General features: G+C 35.2%; 1 protein-coding gene across 3 annotated transcripts in view; it reads right to left on the reverse strand.

Annotated features, from left to right (window-relative positions):
- Window positions 1-18434, reverse strand: part of SLC41A2 (solute carrier family 41 member 2) — a 58158-nt gene that overhangs the window by 37753 nt on the left and 1971 nt on the right. For 2 of the 3 annotated variants that reach the window (XM_066550654.1, XM_066550652.1), the window contains exons 2-6: window positions 13384-14115; window positions 12066-12173; window positions 7229-7300; window positions 6291-6435; window positions 4243-4389 (exon numbers count right to left, since the gene is read on the reverse strand). In XM_066550654.1, the coding sequence (XP_066406751.1) occupies window positions 4243-4389; window positions 6291-6435; window positions 7229-7300; window positions 12066-12173; window positions 13384-13938 (1027 nt within the window). In that variant the 5' untranslated portion in view covers window positions 13939-14115. Of the gene's footprint in view, window positions 1-4242; window positions 4390-6290; window positions 6436-7228; window positions 7301-12065; window positions 12174-13383; window positions 14116-16626; window positions 16642-18434 lie in introns of all 3 variants that reach the window. The other variant, XM_066550653.1, reaches the window with a different exon arrangement.

An 18434-nucleotide genomic window follows, 5' to 3' on the forward strand; every position in this document is an offset into this window, starting at 1 on the left:
CTGAAGTTACAGCTACTGCACTAAGCAACATGGTTAATATCTGCCATCTGTGATCATTGTCTCTCATCTTCTCAAGGACAGAACCATCAGTACAAAGAATGAATTTTGAAAAGGATTTTTGTATAATGCTTTATGATAAAAAATACAGGAAGACAAAACATTACTTTGTAACTGAAGAAAAATGTTTGAAAGAAACTGAATATAATGAAAATGCATTTTGTTTATATCCAAATTCTTAGCATTTGTACACTCCCTTCTTCCCAAAGCAGGTGAAATGGTAATCTTTCCAGAAATAGCACATCTAAAAAGATTCAAGCACAATGTGCAAAATTGAGACATTTAAATCAGTAGCTCAGGTCTTTCATAGCCAGTCTGAGTCTGAGAATTAACAGGCAATTCTGCTGCCTGCCCCTACCCATGACAATTCCATCCTAATTCATAGGAATACAACTGCAAATACTGGTGAGTACCATCATAAAGCTGAGACTGTAAAGTAAACAGCTGCTTCCACAGAAAGAACACTACTTTTTTCTGATTACTTGGTTTTATAATCCCATCCTCACAGAAGCTACTACAGTGATCCAAAACTTCCTAGTTCAACAGTGAGGTAAATAATGGAAAATTTATCCTAATGGCAAATATATATGTATAAACTGTGCAAATATTCCATTTTTAAATATTTGTTTTATGAGAAGTGTGGTCATGTATCTAATGCTAAAACACATTTTGATAAAACCTTCAAAATTTAGACAAGTCTTACAGCAAAATATATTTTCAATTAACAGGTTGAAATAATTAATATAGATCACACAAACACTACCAAAGAGGAGTAGTTGGTATGTAAAAAATATCCTCACCCATGTGTTATGGCTTATTACAATCGCTGCAAATCCAAGCAATTACTACTTTGGTATTACCTTAGTAGATCTCCTGAAAGAATTGCTATAGAATTTTTCGAAATTACTACCCTTCTGCATTGAGTAACAACCTCTGCAGCAGAGCCAGAGGTTGTAAGGTAACTTACATAACATAATAAGTTATGTTTCCCTGGGCAAACTAAAAGTAGAAAGCTTTTAGAGTGAGAACAAAACAAAGACCAAGAGAGAAGTAATTTTTTCCTGTCCTTATCTAATTATTCTACAGTGTGTTATCTCCGTCTTCCTTTGTGGGGCCTTTTTTTCGTCCTTTCACCTCTTTTTGTGACCTAAGAGAATACTCAGCTCCAGTCTAATTCTTGGGAACAGTGAGGGATTTTTTTTTTTAATCTATGGCAGACTCTACTGGTAGAACATCTTACTACAAAAATCTAAAAATATTAACCTTGAGATGCATCTTTAAAGAAAAGAATAGACATCTTCCTCTTCATATTTAATTCACAGAAGAACCAAATGTATTTTACAATGGCAGAAAAAATGGGAAGAGAAAATAAATTCATTCTCTTTTAGAGCTCACTCCATTTTTCTTAGATTTATAGCAGGCAGCTTAAATGGGAAAAGACATCTTGCTCAAATAATGCAGCCTCTGTTAGAAATCAGAGGTAAACTGGAAATGTACTGCTTCAAAACAACTGCTAAGAACCTGAAAACAATAATGTGAATCACACAGTTTGTCTTCTCAACCGGATCAAATATATACGAGAGCTAAATGCATATTCTGTGAGAAAAATGGAAAGCTTTAAAGAAGTTTCCAAATCATTACTGACAAATAACAGGCAACACAGACCAGCACGTTTAATTTACTGAGTGTTCCTATTCCAGAGCACTTCTTGTGCTCTGTTGGAGGGAATGTGGCAGGTTCCAGCAACAGTCCTGGGGAGCCCTCTAGTGCTTTTCCCCAGCTATTTGACAAGGATTCACAGCTCTTTTCCGGGAGTTGTTAAGAACTGTTAACTTTTCACTATTTGAATCCCCGTGTTTGATAACTTTGTCACTATTTTTGAAGAACTTAGATGAACCTTTAAAAAATTATATATATGATGGTGGCCGAACAGGGTGTTTCATTAGGCCCTGGCCTGGGTAAAAAGGCTTTCCCCTGTCTATTCAGGGTATGCCATAAAGTACTGTATCAACCCAAAGGCTGTACACCTCTGTTACAGACAAACATAAAGCTTGTACACAAATCATTTCCATCCTTCCAGTCTTGTTGTCTGAAAACAACTCATACCTTGCAGAGAGCAGCCAGAAAGTTATTTTGTTTCAGACCATTTCATTAGTTAGGCTAATAAATCACAGGGGAAAATGGTTAATTCTGAACATAGTCCAGAAGTGAATCCCACCAGTTTCATTACTACTCTATAAACTGAAGATTTCTTTTCAACATTCCCATTGTGCTTCTTATTTTAGCATTGAGAAAGCATGAAACAATAGAAAGAACATAAGAATATCTGTGCTGGATGAGGCACAGTTCTCATCTAGTCTAGTAGCCTTTGTCAGACTATGGTCAACAGTTCAATTATGGGGAGAAGAAAATAAAAATGACAGGTTTAGAGTGATGGTTCTTTCAGCATGCTCTGCCAGCTTTTGCTGTGGTTTGCATCAGGGATTCCATCTCTCAAGTCTCTACATCTGTCTCGTTAATACTTCTCAAAGGATTTCTTTCTGACTGGTTTATCCAAAGCTTTCTAAACTCACTCTGGTCTTCTTAATAGATCACAACAGTAAGTTTCACATCCCACTCATGTACTGTGTAAAAAAATTTCTTTAACTTTTTTAACCTGTTGCCTAATCATTCTCTGAATGTCTCCTGCCTGCCATTCACAACTTGATCTACTTCCCCTGAGCAGAGGGTGCCCCATACTTTTATTCCTTGGTATTGTTTCATAGTTCAAACACATTCATCTTTCCAACACCTATTTCCAAGGGCTTCATGGCATGTCCTTTCTTTAGAAAGACTTTCTTGTTTCCAAAACCAAAGAATACAAAGACATTGAAAAAAATACGAAGAGCAGAATGAGCAACTAGATAATTACATACTTCACCAAAAGAGAAGTATCTCCAGAAGACATTATAGGTAGAAAATTGGGAGTAACTCTTGGAAGCATACTGATTCTTACCCCTACACATGTAGGATCTGCTTTCCAGCTGCAGTGGGAGAGCAAAATGTGAGTGGTCATGACAGCTATTAAAGCAGCAAAGGATCAGTTCAAACTGTACCCACTTCTTTTTTTATTCCTCTGAGATACATTAGAACACCTGTGTTTAGAAAGGTAAATTTCTGGAAATGTGTCAAAGGGAGAAAGAAGTCCAAGTTTCTTTATCCATCTCTTTTGGGGGGTCTGAGTGTTTTTTTGTTTAGCTTGATGGATTAACAGGAATAGCACGTTATTGGACTTTTTCTCATCAGAAGAAAAGAAAGAAGAGATGCTAAAAAATATCTTCATCAATTTTCACTGTGAATTTACAAACTTCCTTAAAAGAAGCATTTAAAAGAAATATTTGAGAAATGCAGTTATTAGAATATAATAGGAAGGATTTAAATATAGTTATGAAACAAAAAATACTATTTAAATTTTAACAAAAATACAGAAAATATTTTAAAATACTTCTTTTGCACACTGATACATTTAAGTTGACATCATGACAACACTTTGTAAACATGAAAAACCAAACACTGAAAAAAACCCTGCAAGTCACACTATGGTAGCTTGAGTCTTATTAGATACTTTTTCTGGCTGATGTTTTAATACAGAAAATTGTTGTAAATATGAAAAATTTTGGACAATGAGCTGTAAAGACTATATGTGATGATATCAGCATCTCTGGTAAGTTATGGACAACACAATTTTTTATCTGTGGTATATTATAGTATAATTGCCTACAATTATGTCTTTTAAAACACAATAAACTTTTAATAGTTTCTATGGAATGAGTTAGTTGCAGCAATTATTTCATTTTTAATAAGGCTCTTAACATTCTTTTCCCACTGTGAGAAAATGTTTTCACATTATTTGTTTCTTCATTATTATGGTTTGTATTTCACACATAGGTTGCCTGTGATATTGTCAAAGTCTTTCAAATATTTCTAGATTGTGCCGAAGTTCAGGTTAGTGACTTCTATGATTCATTAAAATAAAGGGAAAAAAAATCATGGTAGTCTAAGATTTACCATTTAATGGTATAAATGTCAACAAAAAAGTAAGTCAGACTAAAAGGTTTGCTGAAGTTCTCCCTCCCAGCCTTTTCCCCACCCTCCTAAACCAAAAAAGGTTCCTAGGGAGTCATACACATTTAAAAGCACACTTACCAAGGCAAGTGTACAGACCCTGACTTATCCATGCTAATATGGCAAGGGTGATGAGATCGCCAAAACTCGCTGCAATAGGAGTGGCAACATTGTCAGGATTAATACCAGTCTTCTTGGATCCAACAATAACTCCAACCATTATTACTCCTAAATTCAACAAAGAAGACAGTATAGTAACTGCATCCACTGTTGCAATTCCCCAGAAAATCCCAAGACTATGACAATTTCAAACTTAATAAATAAGAAGTCAGTGCTTTTTTTCCCAGGATTATTGGTCTTCCTACCTGATTGATGACTGCGTTTTTAAGTTTTAACCATTTTAAAAAATGAACATATACATTTTAGAAAAACACAGTAAGCACACAAAAAACCCCAAGAACGATCTGTACAATAAACTACTTTGCTTATTAGAATAATAAGCTACTTTGCTTTACTAGAATTAGCACTATTGTCAGGCAGCTATTTCCTGAAAACAAAAAAAAAAAAATGAAGTGTATCCTTTTCCAATCCTGGTAACTTCACCTGACTGAAACTTTAATCAACCTAGGCTGAAAACAACATAAGATTAAATACTTTGAAATACTTTGACATCTGATATTGCACAAGACTATCATGGAGTTAGCATCAAACACCAAGAAGCTACATAATAAATTAAACCAAGACAACATATAAAAAATATTACTTGTTACACACATGAAAAAATTAGAGGTGTTAATTTGTATTTTTTCCTATAAACATCAACACTAACTTTTGAAGAGTAATCTCCTTACAAAATGTAAGTGGCTACAAAAAAATAAAGTTCGCACTGTTACAGTCTTTGGCACAACCTGAGTAACTTCCCTCTCATCAGATATTATATATAAGAACTTCAATTGTACATGCTATCCTTTATGTTATATTATAATGGTATGCTACATTAGGAGTTCACTTTCAAAGAAACTAAAGAGTTTAAGGAGTTTAAGAATTTATAAGGAATTGTAGCCTAAGGAATTATAGACACCAGGAAATTCTCTAAAGAACTGGCATAATCCTGTAGGGTAAAAATATATTTCAAAAGCACCTATTTCATATGTAGGAGGATAAAGCTTAGAAAGTAATTTCCTGTACTGACACATCACCAGGACAAAAAACAAAGTTTCTCTTCATGTCCAAATCATCCATGAGAAGTGTAAAACATGCACTCATGTTCCACAGTTTTCTTGCTGCCCTTAATTCTGCACATGATCAAATTCAGTGGCTTTCTAGTCTCTAAAAAACATGTGTGCTTTTAATTCCATGCAAAACTTTAACTATTTTGTAATTTTCACATAAGTAAGCATAGCAAAGCAGTAAAACAAGGAAGTTACCCATTTTACTTGACTTACTATTCTTAAGACTACTGACCATGTATTTTCATTAAGAACATGTCACAAGTAGAGGTACTTTCCTCCTCCCCTTCCTGTCCATTAAGTACAACATTTTATGGTTAAATGTTTCCTGACAATTAGGAAGAGAATTAAATTCATCATGCCATATTGCTCCAGACAGACACTGGCACTGTTTGTAGAGCTGGTCTTGAACTTGGTCCAAACCTTTCAAATAATGAGCCAATTTGTTCACTCAGCCACAAAGCAGAGCACAAACTAACACACAAGCAGCATGGGCAACCTGGAACTCTGAATTCAGTTAAGCTAACATCCAGGATCACTTGAGTGTAATTATAAACAAGTTTTACCTGCTTAGTAGTAAGAATATATTTTGTACATAAATGAATATAGAAGGCGGGGGAGAAGTTGTGCATCATAGTAGGTAAAGTCTCAAGACCACACTTTTTTGTTTAGATATGCTCAGGAGGTCATGAAAATCAAAAGCTTTTCAAAGACTATGAGAGGAGAGGAATGCAACATGCCCACCTATATGGAAATTGCAAACGGGCATCTTATCCTTAGCTGCTTTTTCAGGTGTAATGTACCTTACCAGATTGAAATTCTAAAGGAATAGCAACATAAGACACATTCTGCATCCACAGAAAAATAAATACCACAAAGTAGTACATGTACCCCCTTTACCTTGCAAAAGAGAAGCTATGAAGGCAGTTGCTACACTGCTAGAACACAAAAGGACTGAATGATCAAAGCGGTATTTGCCCTCTGGAATCCAGCCCAATATTACTGCTGCTACTGCTGCTAGAAAACCAACTACTGTTGCCTGAACCTGGAAAAGAAAGTGAATTAATAAAATAATTGACAGACTTAGGAGGAATCATTTTCTGCTAGCCTTTCCTCCCATCTACATTAACATGCCAGGTATAACAGGAGCATGTTCATCTATTTTGTAGAGAGGATGACAAACTTGGATGATGAAGAATAAAAGTCTTAGGCCAGCAGAAAAGGCTATACCAGCATTTTACAGACTCCAGAATAGCAAAAGTAAAATCAGGAAGAGGTGCTCAGAAATTACAAGAAGCCAATGCATAAAGAAGCTTCTAAACCACTTAAAGTAGGAAGTCACAACATAAATATTTCACCTGTGTTTTAGGAATGTTACATTATAACTTATGAATCAGAAATAGTTCTCAAGAAACAGCTGCTTTGGAGAGCATGTGCTCCTTTCCTCAAATGACCCAGTTACCTAAAATATTGTTTATTATCCAAAAGCTCTATCCCACACTTCCTTTAAACATCAAATCCAATGCAAATATGGTACTAGAAACATTTGAAAGGTCAAATTTAAAGGGCTTTGCCAAATCTGAAATTTTTCTCTAATCACCCTCAGATTCTTTCTCAGGAAAAATTATAAAGGAAATACCCTTGGTACAGTCCTAAGCAATACTTTAGTTCTTTTTCTAATAAATAAAAGCTCATATTGTTTTAGAGAAGAGCCAGTGTAGTAGAGCTACTCTCCCATTAACATTGTTCATCTCCATACTTAGCAGTGTTTGTGATTTAACTTTTTCAATAACATCACTCTCTTACAAGAATTAATCCAATAAACCCATTATATTTACCTGTTTTAAGGCCAAATTGCCAATTATGAGGTTCCATTTCTCAATGGGAGAATCCATTTTTCCAATATTTACCTATCAAAATCAGAAGAGAAATTCAGACATTTGCGGTTAAAATGGTATTATTTGAAAATACCCAGGAATAATTCACCTAATAAAATAAGACACTTTGATTAAAAACAAGATATGTCTTTAAAAAGTCAAACATTGCTTTTGATTTTACATCATACTTACATTATCCTTCCAAAAGCAGCTAAATTTGATGGAGTTTTACATAGTAACTTATTTACCATTAGCTTGCTCTGCAAGATATAAGAGCCACCTTAAATTCCTGGAATGTGCAAGAACCACCAGTGATTGGGTCAGTGGCTGGAAGATCCCTTTACACTAAGCTTGTTTCTATGGTGCTTAAATTCTGAAAATAAAAAATGCTAGAATCTAATACTGTTTAGCATTCTAACTTTTCATTTATAGAGTACAGCTAGAGATTTCTGATGCTAAAAATGATGTAAGTCCAGTATTAAGGTAGTAGCTGAAAGATAGCAAATACATTATATAAGGGGGTGTATGTACTTTTAAATTGCTTGGAATAATTTATTTGCTACTTTTGCTTTTTTTTTTGAGGTACACGACAAGATCTGATAAACAATACAAACCTCTGCAGTATGACTGTGTTTAAAATAACTTCATTTTTGAGACAACAGAACATTTTTTACATGTTGAGCATAAATTTTAGTGGTTTTTCCTATACAATACTAATTTATAAGATAACATACTTCTCAAAAATAAAAAAACTTCATTCATATATTTTTCATCTTTTGGTAATTCCTTTTCAGTAGATTCCAATTCAATTTCTTTTCCATTTTGTGTAGTAGCAACTTGAAAGGAACAAAGTATTAAAAGAAATGCTAATTTAAAACCAGAAATATAATGAGGCACTTTATCTCAATCAAACTATAAATATTTTATTATGTTCAAATTACAGTGAAAGCTCTGCAAATACATCCAGTAAGTTTAGATAGTACAGCCGTTGTTTCAGGAACTGCTGATAAGAATCTCCATTACATCCTTCTTAAATATATATATGCTAAATGAACAAAATGGCAAGCTGTGGAGAGCTTCACTCCTTCTCTCCTTTGAAAAAGTTTTAGAAAAGTATCCCAAAAATCCCTGTTAAAAAAAGTAATCTTGCAAAATGCTTAATCCTAAAGGTGAGCTCCTGCCAAATGCCACAGCTCTTCTTTCTCCTACTGTCATCTACATATTCACATTTTTTTTCTTGAATCAGCTCCATGAGTGAGTTCATGGCACCAAAAATTTGCTGATTTGATGGAAAACATTTTTATTCAGGGAGGGAAAAGGGGTAAAATATAAAATGATATCCTATAAAATGATCTGATCCATCACGTCCACTCATGTAACTTTGCTCTCAGGGTTTGGAAGGGAGAAAGTGCAAGACTACTCCTTGCAGCTGCAAATTTCTACAAACTGAGATCAAGTTTAGTGTGATACTATGAAATAGATGGATCTAAACAAAAGGTTTGTAAAGTCATACTGCTAATGCTTAACAATGAGAACACACGGTCTGAACAAGAGTCTGCACAAATTTACAGGAATGAATGAATAAGAGATGTTTTGGTGTTGGTGGTGTGTCATTTCTTTGGGGGTTTTTTTGTTATTGTTGCTCTTTAAAAATGAAAAGAGAATAGAGAGAAGAGACAGCAGTGTGAATTGAGACAATGACAATGACCCAAAGAACAGAACAATGCTGAAGAACTGAAGGACACACAACCCAATATAAATATTGGGCTTGAATGGGCAGTTGACCTAAGTGCACCTCCCACAGTTATGCCAGCACAGTAATGGACAGAGGGAGAAGGGCTTACAGAGACAGAACTCCAGAAGCACCTTCTTGCTCTTTTGTCTCTGTATTCTACATATGAAGTAACTTCTGGTGAGATAAAAATAATGTTTTAAAAACAGTAGGCTGTAAGATTGCCAGGGTATGGAATGCTGACACTAACTGACACCAAGGGAAGTACATCTGTCCTGAGACAGATGAAAAACACAGTCTTGAGACAGATTTAGTGAAATAACTGATTCTAAAGTGTATGGGAAATTGTGAGTGATCAGTAAGACCCAGCTAAAAGAGAAATTTGGGTAACAAGATGAAGGAAAGTGACCAGACAATGCTTGAAACTGATGTACTATGGATAAGATACTTGCTAAGAAGACACTACTTTTTGGCTGACCACATAATTAACAATGAAGTAAATACAATTAGTTTATAGCCCCGGGAGCACAGACATGTCTGCAAATTCAGAGGCAATAATAAGCTAAGTGAGTGAGCAGGACATTAATTAACTCCAATGCTGAAGTCATGTCAGAAATTTCATCCTCAAAAGGTAAAGCTGGTCACAGGGGCACAATCTAGCTTAAAGCACAATCTAGCACAATCTAACTTAAAGACAGGTGTCTGCTGGGGAGCCAGAAAGGGCAAATGTAGGCCAGAGAGGGGAAGATTATTCAGATAAGTGGGTTCCAAATAACTGTTTAGATATACTCTGAACTAATGTTCTCCTGTTCTCCTAGGATGAGATGACAGGACCAAAGGCTGAGTGGCTAAAGAGAGTAGGGGTCAATGAAATCAATGGGAAGAATGCAAAAGTCAGAATGACCTCTTTCTGAGAGAACTGGCATGTAAATTGCAGGTCTAGCAGCAAGGCATCACCTGTAACAGGTTTCCACAGCTTTGGTTTGGGGTTTTATTTATTTGTTTGGGTTTTTTAGGCTTTTTTTTTAACATAAGAACTTAAATATAATCTTGTTAGCATACCCTTGATAATGAATGATGTATACTGTTCTTATCTTGTACAGGATTGTTCTCTTAGTTTATCCACTGGACATGCAGCCTGTGTTGTGGAAACTCCAGTACTCTTCATCTGTGTGTGAGAGGGGGATCAGCTCCTGTCTTGGTAACAGCTGTGGATAATAAGGACCTAGGTCAGGAGTCACAGTGCAGAGAAAGAGTCTGTGTGACCCTTTTCCAAACATCCCCTGAGAGTTGTGATGCTCACAAATGTGATGGCACTGGTGAGGATGGGGAATTCAGTCACTGATTGAGCCAGAGAAGTTCTGGATTTGTGATCTGGCAGAGGTCATAAGCTCAACTGAGACAAAGAATCAAAGATCACATTAACCTAAGCTGAAGTGGTGAAGTGTATTCTGACCTTCTTTATTTTAAGCCTTCAGTAAGGCCCTGGTAGATCTTGGACTTGGTGTATTTTTCACTATGCAATACAAGCATTTTTAATCCTCAGGTCACAAACTGTACCAGTCAGAAACCAATTTAGCAACATGTCAACAAAAACCAAAAGGTAAAGTAATGGACAAAAGCATTCATGCCTGACAATAAAGGTAGTAAGCTTTAAACACAAAATACTGTTGAGAAACAGTAAGAATTCTCAGAAAAGTAAGAACAATAAAATCAAACAGAAAGCAAGATTGAATGACTAAGGATGATGTTGATAAAGATACAATAGAAATGTCAATCCTTAAGTATGAAAGTAATCAATTTCTGTAATGGGCATGAACAAGCAACCCCTCACAGGACTGCCAAGGCTGTGCATTCAGGCAACAACTCAATAGAATGTGGGAATGGCATTTATTAATGACAGAACACTGGGAGACCTTGTCAATACAAAGCATTTGTAACACAATAGAAAAACTGAATGTCCTTGAGGTTACAGCAGCAAAAACTGCTGATGATATTCAAAAGTAGAAATGCAAGCTCATGCACTTATGGACTAATAGTATTTCTGACAGAAGATAGGAGTGACAGCTGGAAATGAACAAAAGCATAAATAATAGGGCACAGCCATTGATCACAAAGTGACTGAGAGGTTTAAACCTGACCCTTCTAGGCAAGCAAGCACATAATACCCTAGAAAGTTTTGAGAGCAATATTCTACAAAGACATAGTAAAATATCATCTAGAGTTATGTACACCTTTGACCAGACATGTACTAGAAAAATTCATTCAAGTAGGAAGAGGCAGAGAGTGGGGCCTTGCTGGAGAACAGAAGCACTGCATTAGGCAGTCTTAGAGAGATACCCAGTGCAGCCATCAGAAATAGCCTAGCTACATTATTAGACTGATCTAATCACTAGTTATTCACACACACACACAAGATATACAGGAGAGCAATCTGGCTTACTTAGACTAGAAAAACAAAGAGATATAACATCCCCTGAAATGTAAAAAACAGCTATAAAAAATACATGAGAAAGAACATACAGAAAAAACCCTAGTAGTACTACATTACAGTGTTGGCACACACAAAAAATAAGCAGCACCAAAGAAAAACCCAAAACAACCTCACCACAACAAAAATAAATAAATTTGTTTAGCCAGAAAGCTTAAAAAAAAAAAAAAACTCTTGCAGTTTAATCAACAGAGGTCTGGAATAGCAATGTTACCAATGCTTTATTTTGCTGCCACATTAATGGTCTTTTAAAAAATGCGCTTAAAACACAAACTTTTTTTGGCCTATTTGAAATCCCTCAAGGTCAAAGAGATCTCTCAATATACCTATAAATCTCAAAAATCTGCTCTATCTGTTCTGAATGATGAGTTGGAAGACACTTTAGAAGTGAAGTTTTGATGTGTGGAAACAAGGGTCACCTTTTTAACTTTGCCAACTTAATAACAGATTTAAACTGCCCCATAACAGCCAGATTAATTCATAAACATAAAACACTCATGTCTTAAAGATTTGTTTCCTTTTTGAAATGTTTAAACATGTATCTGAAAAGTGAAGAGGAAGAGAAAGTTACTTACAGCAGTTGACAGGCGGGATGCCAAGGTCATTTCCAAATTTCCTTTGAGACCAAGCAGCGCAGGAACCAAGATAAAGACTTCAGTAACATTCTTGAACACATCCCAGTGCTATACAAAGGATACAGTGGGAAACATTTAATTGAAAGATTATCTTTAGACCATCCATAAACTATTAAAAAAATTATGTAAATCATAACCGAACTCTCTAAAAAAATGTTATATTTTTGTATTAGACCTAAAAGTATGAAGTCAGAACTGTTACCTATTTAAATAAAACAGATTTATGACTGCATATTACTACTTCAAAGATAAGACTATAAGCAAGAGATACAAAACTTGGCCTTCAAACAAGCATAGTTTAAAAAATATGTCATCAATCAGAAGTATTTGTTTTTCATTATTTAAAACAGTCCCACATACTATGACTGCTCTTGAATTCTGCTCTTAATTTTTTAATATTTTCATCTTTTCCTTTCAAGCTGTGTAGAAACCTTACATAAAACCAGCAAGGAATTAATTGTCGTATGAAGAGAGCCTGTAAGTAAAAAAAGCTTGTCTTTATTCTCTTATCTCTAAGTGTGAAATTTACAAGAGCACAGCTTTCCAAAACCCAGATTTTTTAAAGAAAATTATTTTCCTTTTTTGTGCACCAAGATCTCAGCACTGAAGCGCTATGCTACTTTATATGTCTTGTCAACCCATGTTATTTAATTTGTCATCATTTACCAACTCTAACTAAACTAACAAAACTGTAAATTGTCTTTTTATTCAGGGATTTGCAATAATTTAAATTATTATTTTAATGAAAATAAAAGGATTCAATTAACGCATCTGTATAAAGAATAAATTTGTAAGATGTAAATGAACAAAGCACCAGGCTGATGTCAAACAGCCCAAGGAAGAAGTAAAGTTTGTATGTGAAATTTTATTTACCTTTTTTTTGAGGTAACGAAGCCCCTTTCCATTGCAACTAATTGAAGTCCAAGCTTCTTTTACTTTCTTAAGATTTTGAGTGACAAAGATTGCCACCTCTTCCTCCTACTTTAATTAACATTGTAAACTCTTTAAGTGTAGATAAAGAAATTCCTACATGTGAACGAAGCAAAACCAAAGTGGGGAATCCACAAAGATTAATTTCTGTATTGTAGTTCTGTTTAAACATTGTGCTTATTTCAAACTTTTTTAATAAGTTCATAGTAGCAGAACCACACACAGACCTAATTACATCTCAATATTGCAGACATCTACAATGTCACATGTTAGAACTACAGACCTAAGAGACTACCTGTTAAAAAAGCCTTACAAAGCAAATACCAACCTGTACAATATCCAAAACCATGCCAGCAGAAACAGTTCCAAACCCTGCCAGCAAAAAAGGTACAAGTATCTGCAGTGCCATAATACTACTCGATTCTTTGGGTTGTTTTCTACGTCCTTCCACAATGATATCCTCATTACTGTCACTAGAAAGAGTGCCATCCTGCAACATGGCATCTGTTTCTGAAGTGTCCATTCCATCACAGTAATTGTAACTGGTAAAATCATCATATTTAGGGCTACAGCTGGATGGGCTGTGTCCATTGCTACCATGAAAGCTTGCTTCTGAGAAGTGATGGTACTCTGTGTGTTGTTCGGACCTGACATTAAAATTGTGTCCTACTGGTTGCAATCCATCTTGCCAGACACCATTCACCTTTTTGTGTCTTTCCTCTTGGTTTATTTGGTAAACAACAGGAACCATACTTAAAAGTAGCCTCAAAAATTTATCAGACTGAATTGTATTAAGATTTATGGTCCAGTTTACAAAGCCTTCTCTGTCATGGACTTTGCCATTTGTTTTGGAGATGGTAGATCTGCCTTTACAGTTAGTCATAGTGCTACAGAAGTACAGGTTGAAAAGCACTTTGTTCTTCAAATGTCAGCCAAGAAATCTTGCAGGTGAGTCACCAAGTGCCACACTTACAAGTGGACCAAAATGTTTCTTTTTTGCAAGCAAAAGTGTTTTTTCACTGCTCTTAAATCTTCAACATTTCCATAAGCAAGACTGGATCTGCAAAAAAAGTAGAAAGTATATATTCACTTCTAAAATATTTTAACTCTACAGAATACATGAGACATTAGCTTAATTTTTCAGATCATAATCTTTTTTCTGTTTACCATGATTTAAAGTGATGTTGCTTCTACTTTGACATTTCCATCATGGTAAGAAAATAAACAATGATATACTACTGACAGTCTGAAGTCATTTCATATTTGCTCCATCAGAAGCCACTTTACCTTCCTTTTCTTCAATCTTCGTGTTGTGGTAATAATTGTAGCAATTTACTAAAAGAACTGTTCTAATGTGACTCAAAGCTTTGCTGACTTTGGTATTTATTACTAAACTTCATAAATACCAATAAATTATTGGCATAAACAGAGAAACAATAGTCAGGGAGACTGCACCAGCATGATGTAAGATAACACATGGCTTTGTATCTATGCAAAGCTGTGAAAACATTTTACAGACTGCAGGAAATGAAAATATTTTAGAGCTGGAGGACTTTTAGTCTGCATTTCCTAAGAAATTCAGCTTCCTATGATCATACCTTTTATGTTATTATTCCTATACTTCCCTCTATTTCAAAACTTTTAAGTCATCCAGTATTTTTAGAGCAATTTCAGGTAGACTTTACAGGAAGTGGAGACGCCAAAGCTTTTAGCAACTAATAGACTTGTAAGAGATCCAAGTTTGTGCCTTTCCTGCCAAGTGTCGTCAAACATTAGCTGGGATAACTCATTCCAATATGGCCAGAGCAAGTCCACTTCAGAATTCCTGCTGCTCACAGAACTACTACATTTGGGGTTTCTGAGTGAAAAGACTCAGAAGCAACATGATTTTTCCCTCTACCATTTGCTTTATCCAAGGGAGCTTTGACCAGGAAACAAATATTTTAAAAATGACAATGAAATGTATGGCTTGATCTAGAAAGAAGCCAAGTTTTGCAAGAAACAGCAATCTTTTTTCCACAAGGCCAACAGAGGAATTTAAGTAACCAAGATTCCTGCAATTTTTGCCACTCTAGCAGATTGTGCTTTGTTGAATCTTTCCATTTCAGTGCATAAAAAACTCCTAGGCCTCAATTCTGGTTTCCATACACTTTAATTAGGAATAACAAAACAACTTTAACTGCTATCCTGGAGCAGCTCTAACCACAGGTCAAAATGGTGCTCTGTTAAGTGCTACAGAAACCCAGAACAAGAAATTGAAGGATTTCACTTCACTCCCAGGAAAATGCATTGAGAAAATTTTCTGATAGCTATAGCAATGCAGTCTGGCTCATTGCAGTTTCTCCCATATGTCTGCCATTCGCATCACCAAAGTGCTAGACCAGTGACTCATGGAAATTATTCACTGCTCTGGAACTCTGGCCAAAAATATTTGAGTTAATTATCCATATCTTTTTTAACATATAGATTGTCCTCCTTTAAAATTTTTATATTTTATTAGGGTTTTCTTAAGAAACAAATCCTTTGATAAGATTGTGGTTTCATTGAATATAAGAAAGTATTAAGAAATAGAAATCATATTAAAAGGGGAAAAAAAAGGGAACAGAAACATTATTTGGTCAAGTTCCAAATGGAGAAAGGGCTAGCGTGGATGGCTAGCAATTGAATAGCACAAAGCATTTTGGATGACAGCCTTTTATGTTTTTCCTACCACAAAGACTTAGAATGACAATATGGGAACTTAGTGATAAAAGCTGGAAAATGAGAATTTAAGAAGATAAACTGAAAACCATAGAACCATAAAATTGTTTAGGTTGGAAAAGTATTGTATAGTACAATATACAGGAAAGAGTAATAGTTCCTTCAGAGTATACAGAGAGAAGATAACTACAAACCCTTCTAAATGTAACTAAATGTAACTAATTTCTAAACATGTGTTCCAACAAAAATGATTTTTTAAATGTCATCTGGTGCAATATTTTCATCCTAAGTTACAAGATGCTAATAATTGCTGTATTTTCAGAGGTATTTTGTACCCACAAGATGCAGGAAACTTTTTTGTTCGTGTTTTACTAAGGAAGAACAAGAACTTCCTGAGAAGCTTTATCATTGACAAGAAAAATGCCTATGTTGTTGTGTAGTCTAGAAAAGATATGGGAGCTAAAAAAGCAAGCTCTGCTTGAGTAATTCATACGAAGAAAAGGCAGTTAAAATCTCAAAAATCTCTTTTCTGGTCTCTGTAGGAAAAGGAGATAAGTGGTTCTGGTTTCTTGACATATAATCTGGATGTTACAGAAAAAGATGAAGTACTGAAAATTAAAAAAAAAGAGAGAGACAAAGATCCTTTGAGAAGCCAGGAATTAGCCTCAGATTTATCATAGGTGCCATATTACATATGAAATGAAAAGGACACCTTGTCTTTGTCCCTTACAGGCAAAATAATGAGTTATGCCCAAACTATGAAAATAATTATTCCCTCTTCCATATTGTTTACTAAGTATCTGCTTTCAATAGTTTCTTCTTTTCCTTCATACATTTTGTAGCAAATAACAATTTGCTATGTACTACCCACCTCTTTCTCTCAGTCCTGCAAGCATACACAAACAAAAACAAATAGTTCTGTAAATATAAACAAATGAAAAATGCAGCCATACCCTGCCACTCATTGAAAATGTGTTCCTGAAAAATTAAACACTTGGCAATCCAAAAGAGAGCAAGCCAATTTTATCCATAAGAGTTAATACAATGCATGCAGCAATTTAAAAAATACACATGGAGACAGTATACATGATGGACAGGAAGAAATAAATGCTGTAGAAAACAGGACCAAAAAATGGGAGAGATGCTGACTTTTGCAAATGCAAAGCTGCTTTAGAAAGATCTCAGGTACTTGAGCTATGAAATTGAACACCTGATCATTATGACATTTTTCCATCCTTCACCTTTGGTTGGCTTGGTTCATCTGAGAAAGACCAAATGACCAAAAAAATTCAACTGTTCAGGAAGAAGCTCAAAGAACTCTAATCACTATTGCCCAAAGAATTGTCCACATTGTTCCAGACAGACCTATAATGCTGTTCTCAAGAGCATGGGAAAAAAATGCTTCTTCTTTACTTCCCCTTGGTTTAAAGAACATCTAGCATTAGCAGGATTAAGGGACCAGATTCTACAGCTAAATTTGATCAGATAAATATTAGACTGCCAACAATTCATTTAAAGCATGAACACAATAAATCATGGTGACCTTTTAAGAACCTTCAAAAAAAGGGGAAGAAGGAAGAATCAAGCATGAAATTTCTGTAGAGTAAACATTTTGACAGGCTAAAACAAATACTTACCAAAGTTTAGGTCTAGGGAAATCTCTGATCTCCTTCAGAGCTTGGCTAACAAAACCAAAAGATAACATCTATCTAAATAATTCTGAGGGCTTTCCTGGGACCCAAAGCTAATCACACTACAGTTGAAACCTGTTTTTCCTAAAAGTTGCCAACATTTTTTTACAGCATTAATAATCTCTAGACTGCACTTCTAGGCAGTCCACAATAAAATACAATTCTGTAAACATACCTGTATGAGAAATGCCTCTCAGGACAAAAACAAGCCTTGGAAAAAGATTCAGGAAAGTAATATGAAATGCTAACAAAACACTTTAATATTTTGCCATAATAAGCAAAGATGAAGCTGGATTATTCCTTGGCATGAAAGATTCTTCTTGTGTCTTCAGAGATGAAACCAGACTCTTCTCACTGAAAGGATGAGAGGTAGCAGGCACCAATGGAAACATTGGAAACAGCATTTGAATATAAGAAAAAGCTGGGAGTTTTTACCATGACAGTGGCTGAACACAAGTTCAAAAAAGTTTTGAAGACTCCATCCTTGGTGATATTTGAAACCAAAGTGGACATGGCCCCCAGAAACCTGCTCTTCTTGACCCTACACTGAGCAGACGTGGCTGAATAGAAAATTTGCTGAGATTCCTTCTGACCTCAGCAATTCTGAGATTCTATAAAGCTGGAAATATGAGGGTTTGGGGGCATTCTTTAAGTTCAGGAAACAGGTGATACAGGGATCTGCATGGCCTCTTGTCCACTATTGTTATATGTATAAATACAAGTGTCAGTATCACACTGACACCCTTATCACAGCCATGGCTAATCATTTATATTAGTGTAGTGGGCATATCAGTAGAAAGGGAATGCTACATCATATCGCCTCAGCATTACAGAGAGTAAACAGGCTGTATTATCATCAACCATTCCACAGAATCCAGAAACCAATGTGGTATACTGGGCTAAGACTACTTACATCAGATATTGAGGATAGCGTGTAAAAGGCTGCAAAACCTGCTGAAAATCAAGAAATGTTGCATGCAAGACAGAT

This window comes from Molothrus aeneus, chromosome 5 (genome assembly GCF_037042795.1).
Source record: "Molothrus aeneus isolate 106 chromosome 5, BPBGC_Maene_1.0, whole genome shotgun sequence".
Lineage (NCBI taxonomy): Eukaryota > Metazoa > Chordata > Aves > Passeriformes > Icteridae > Molothrus > Molothrus aeneus.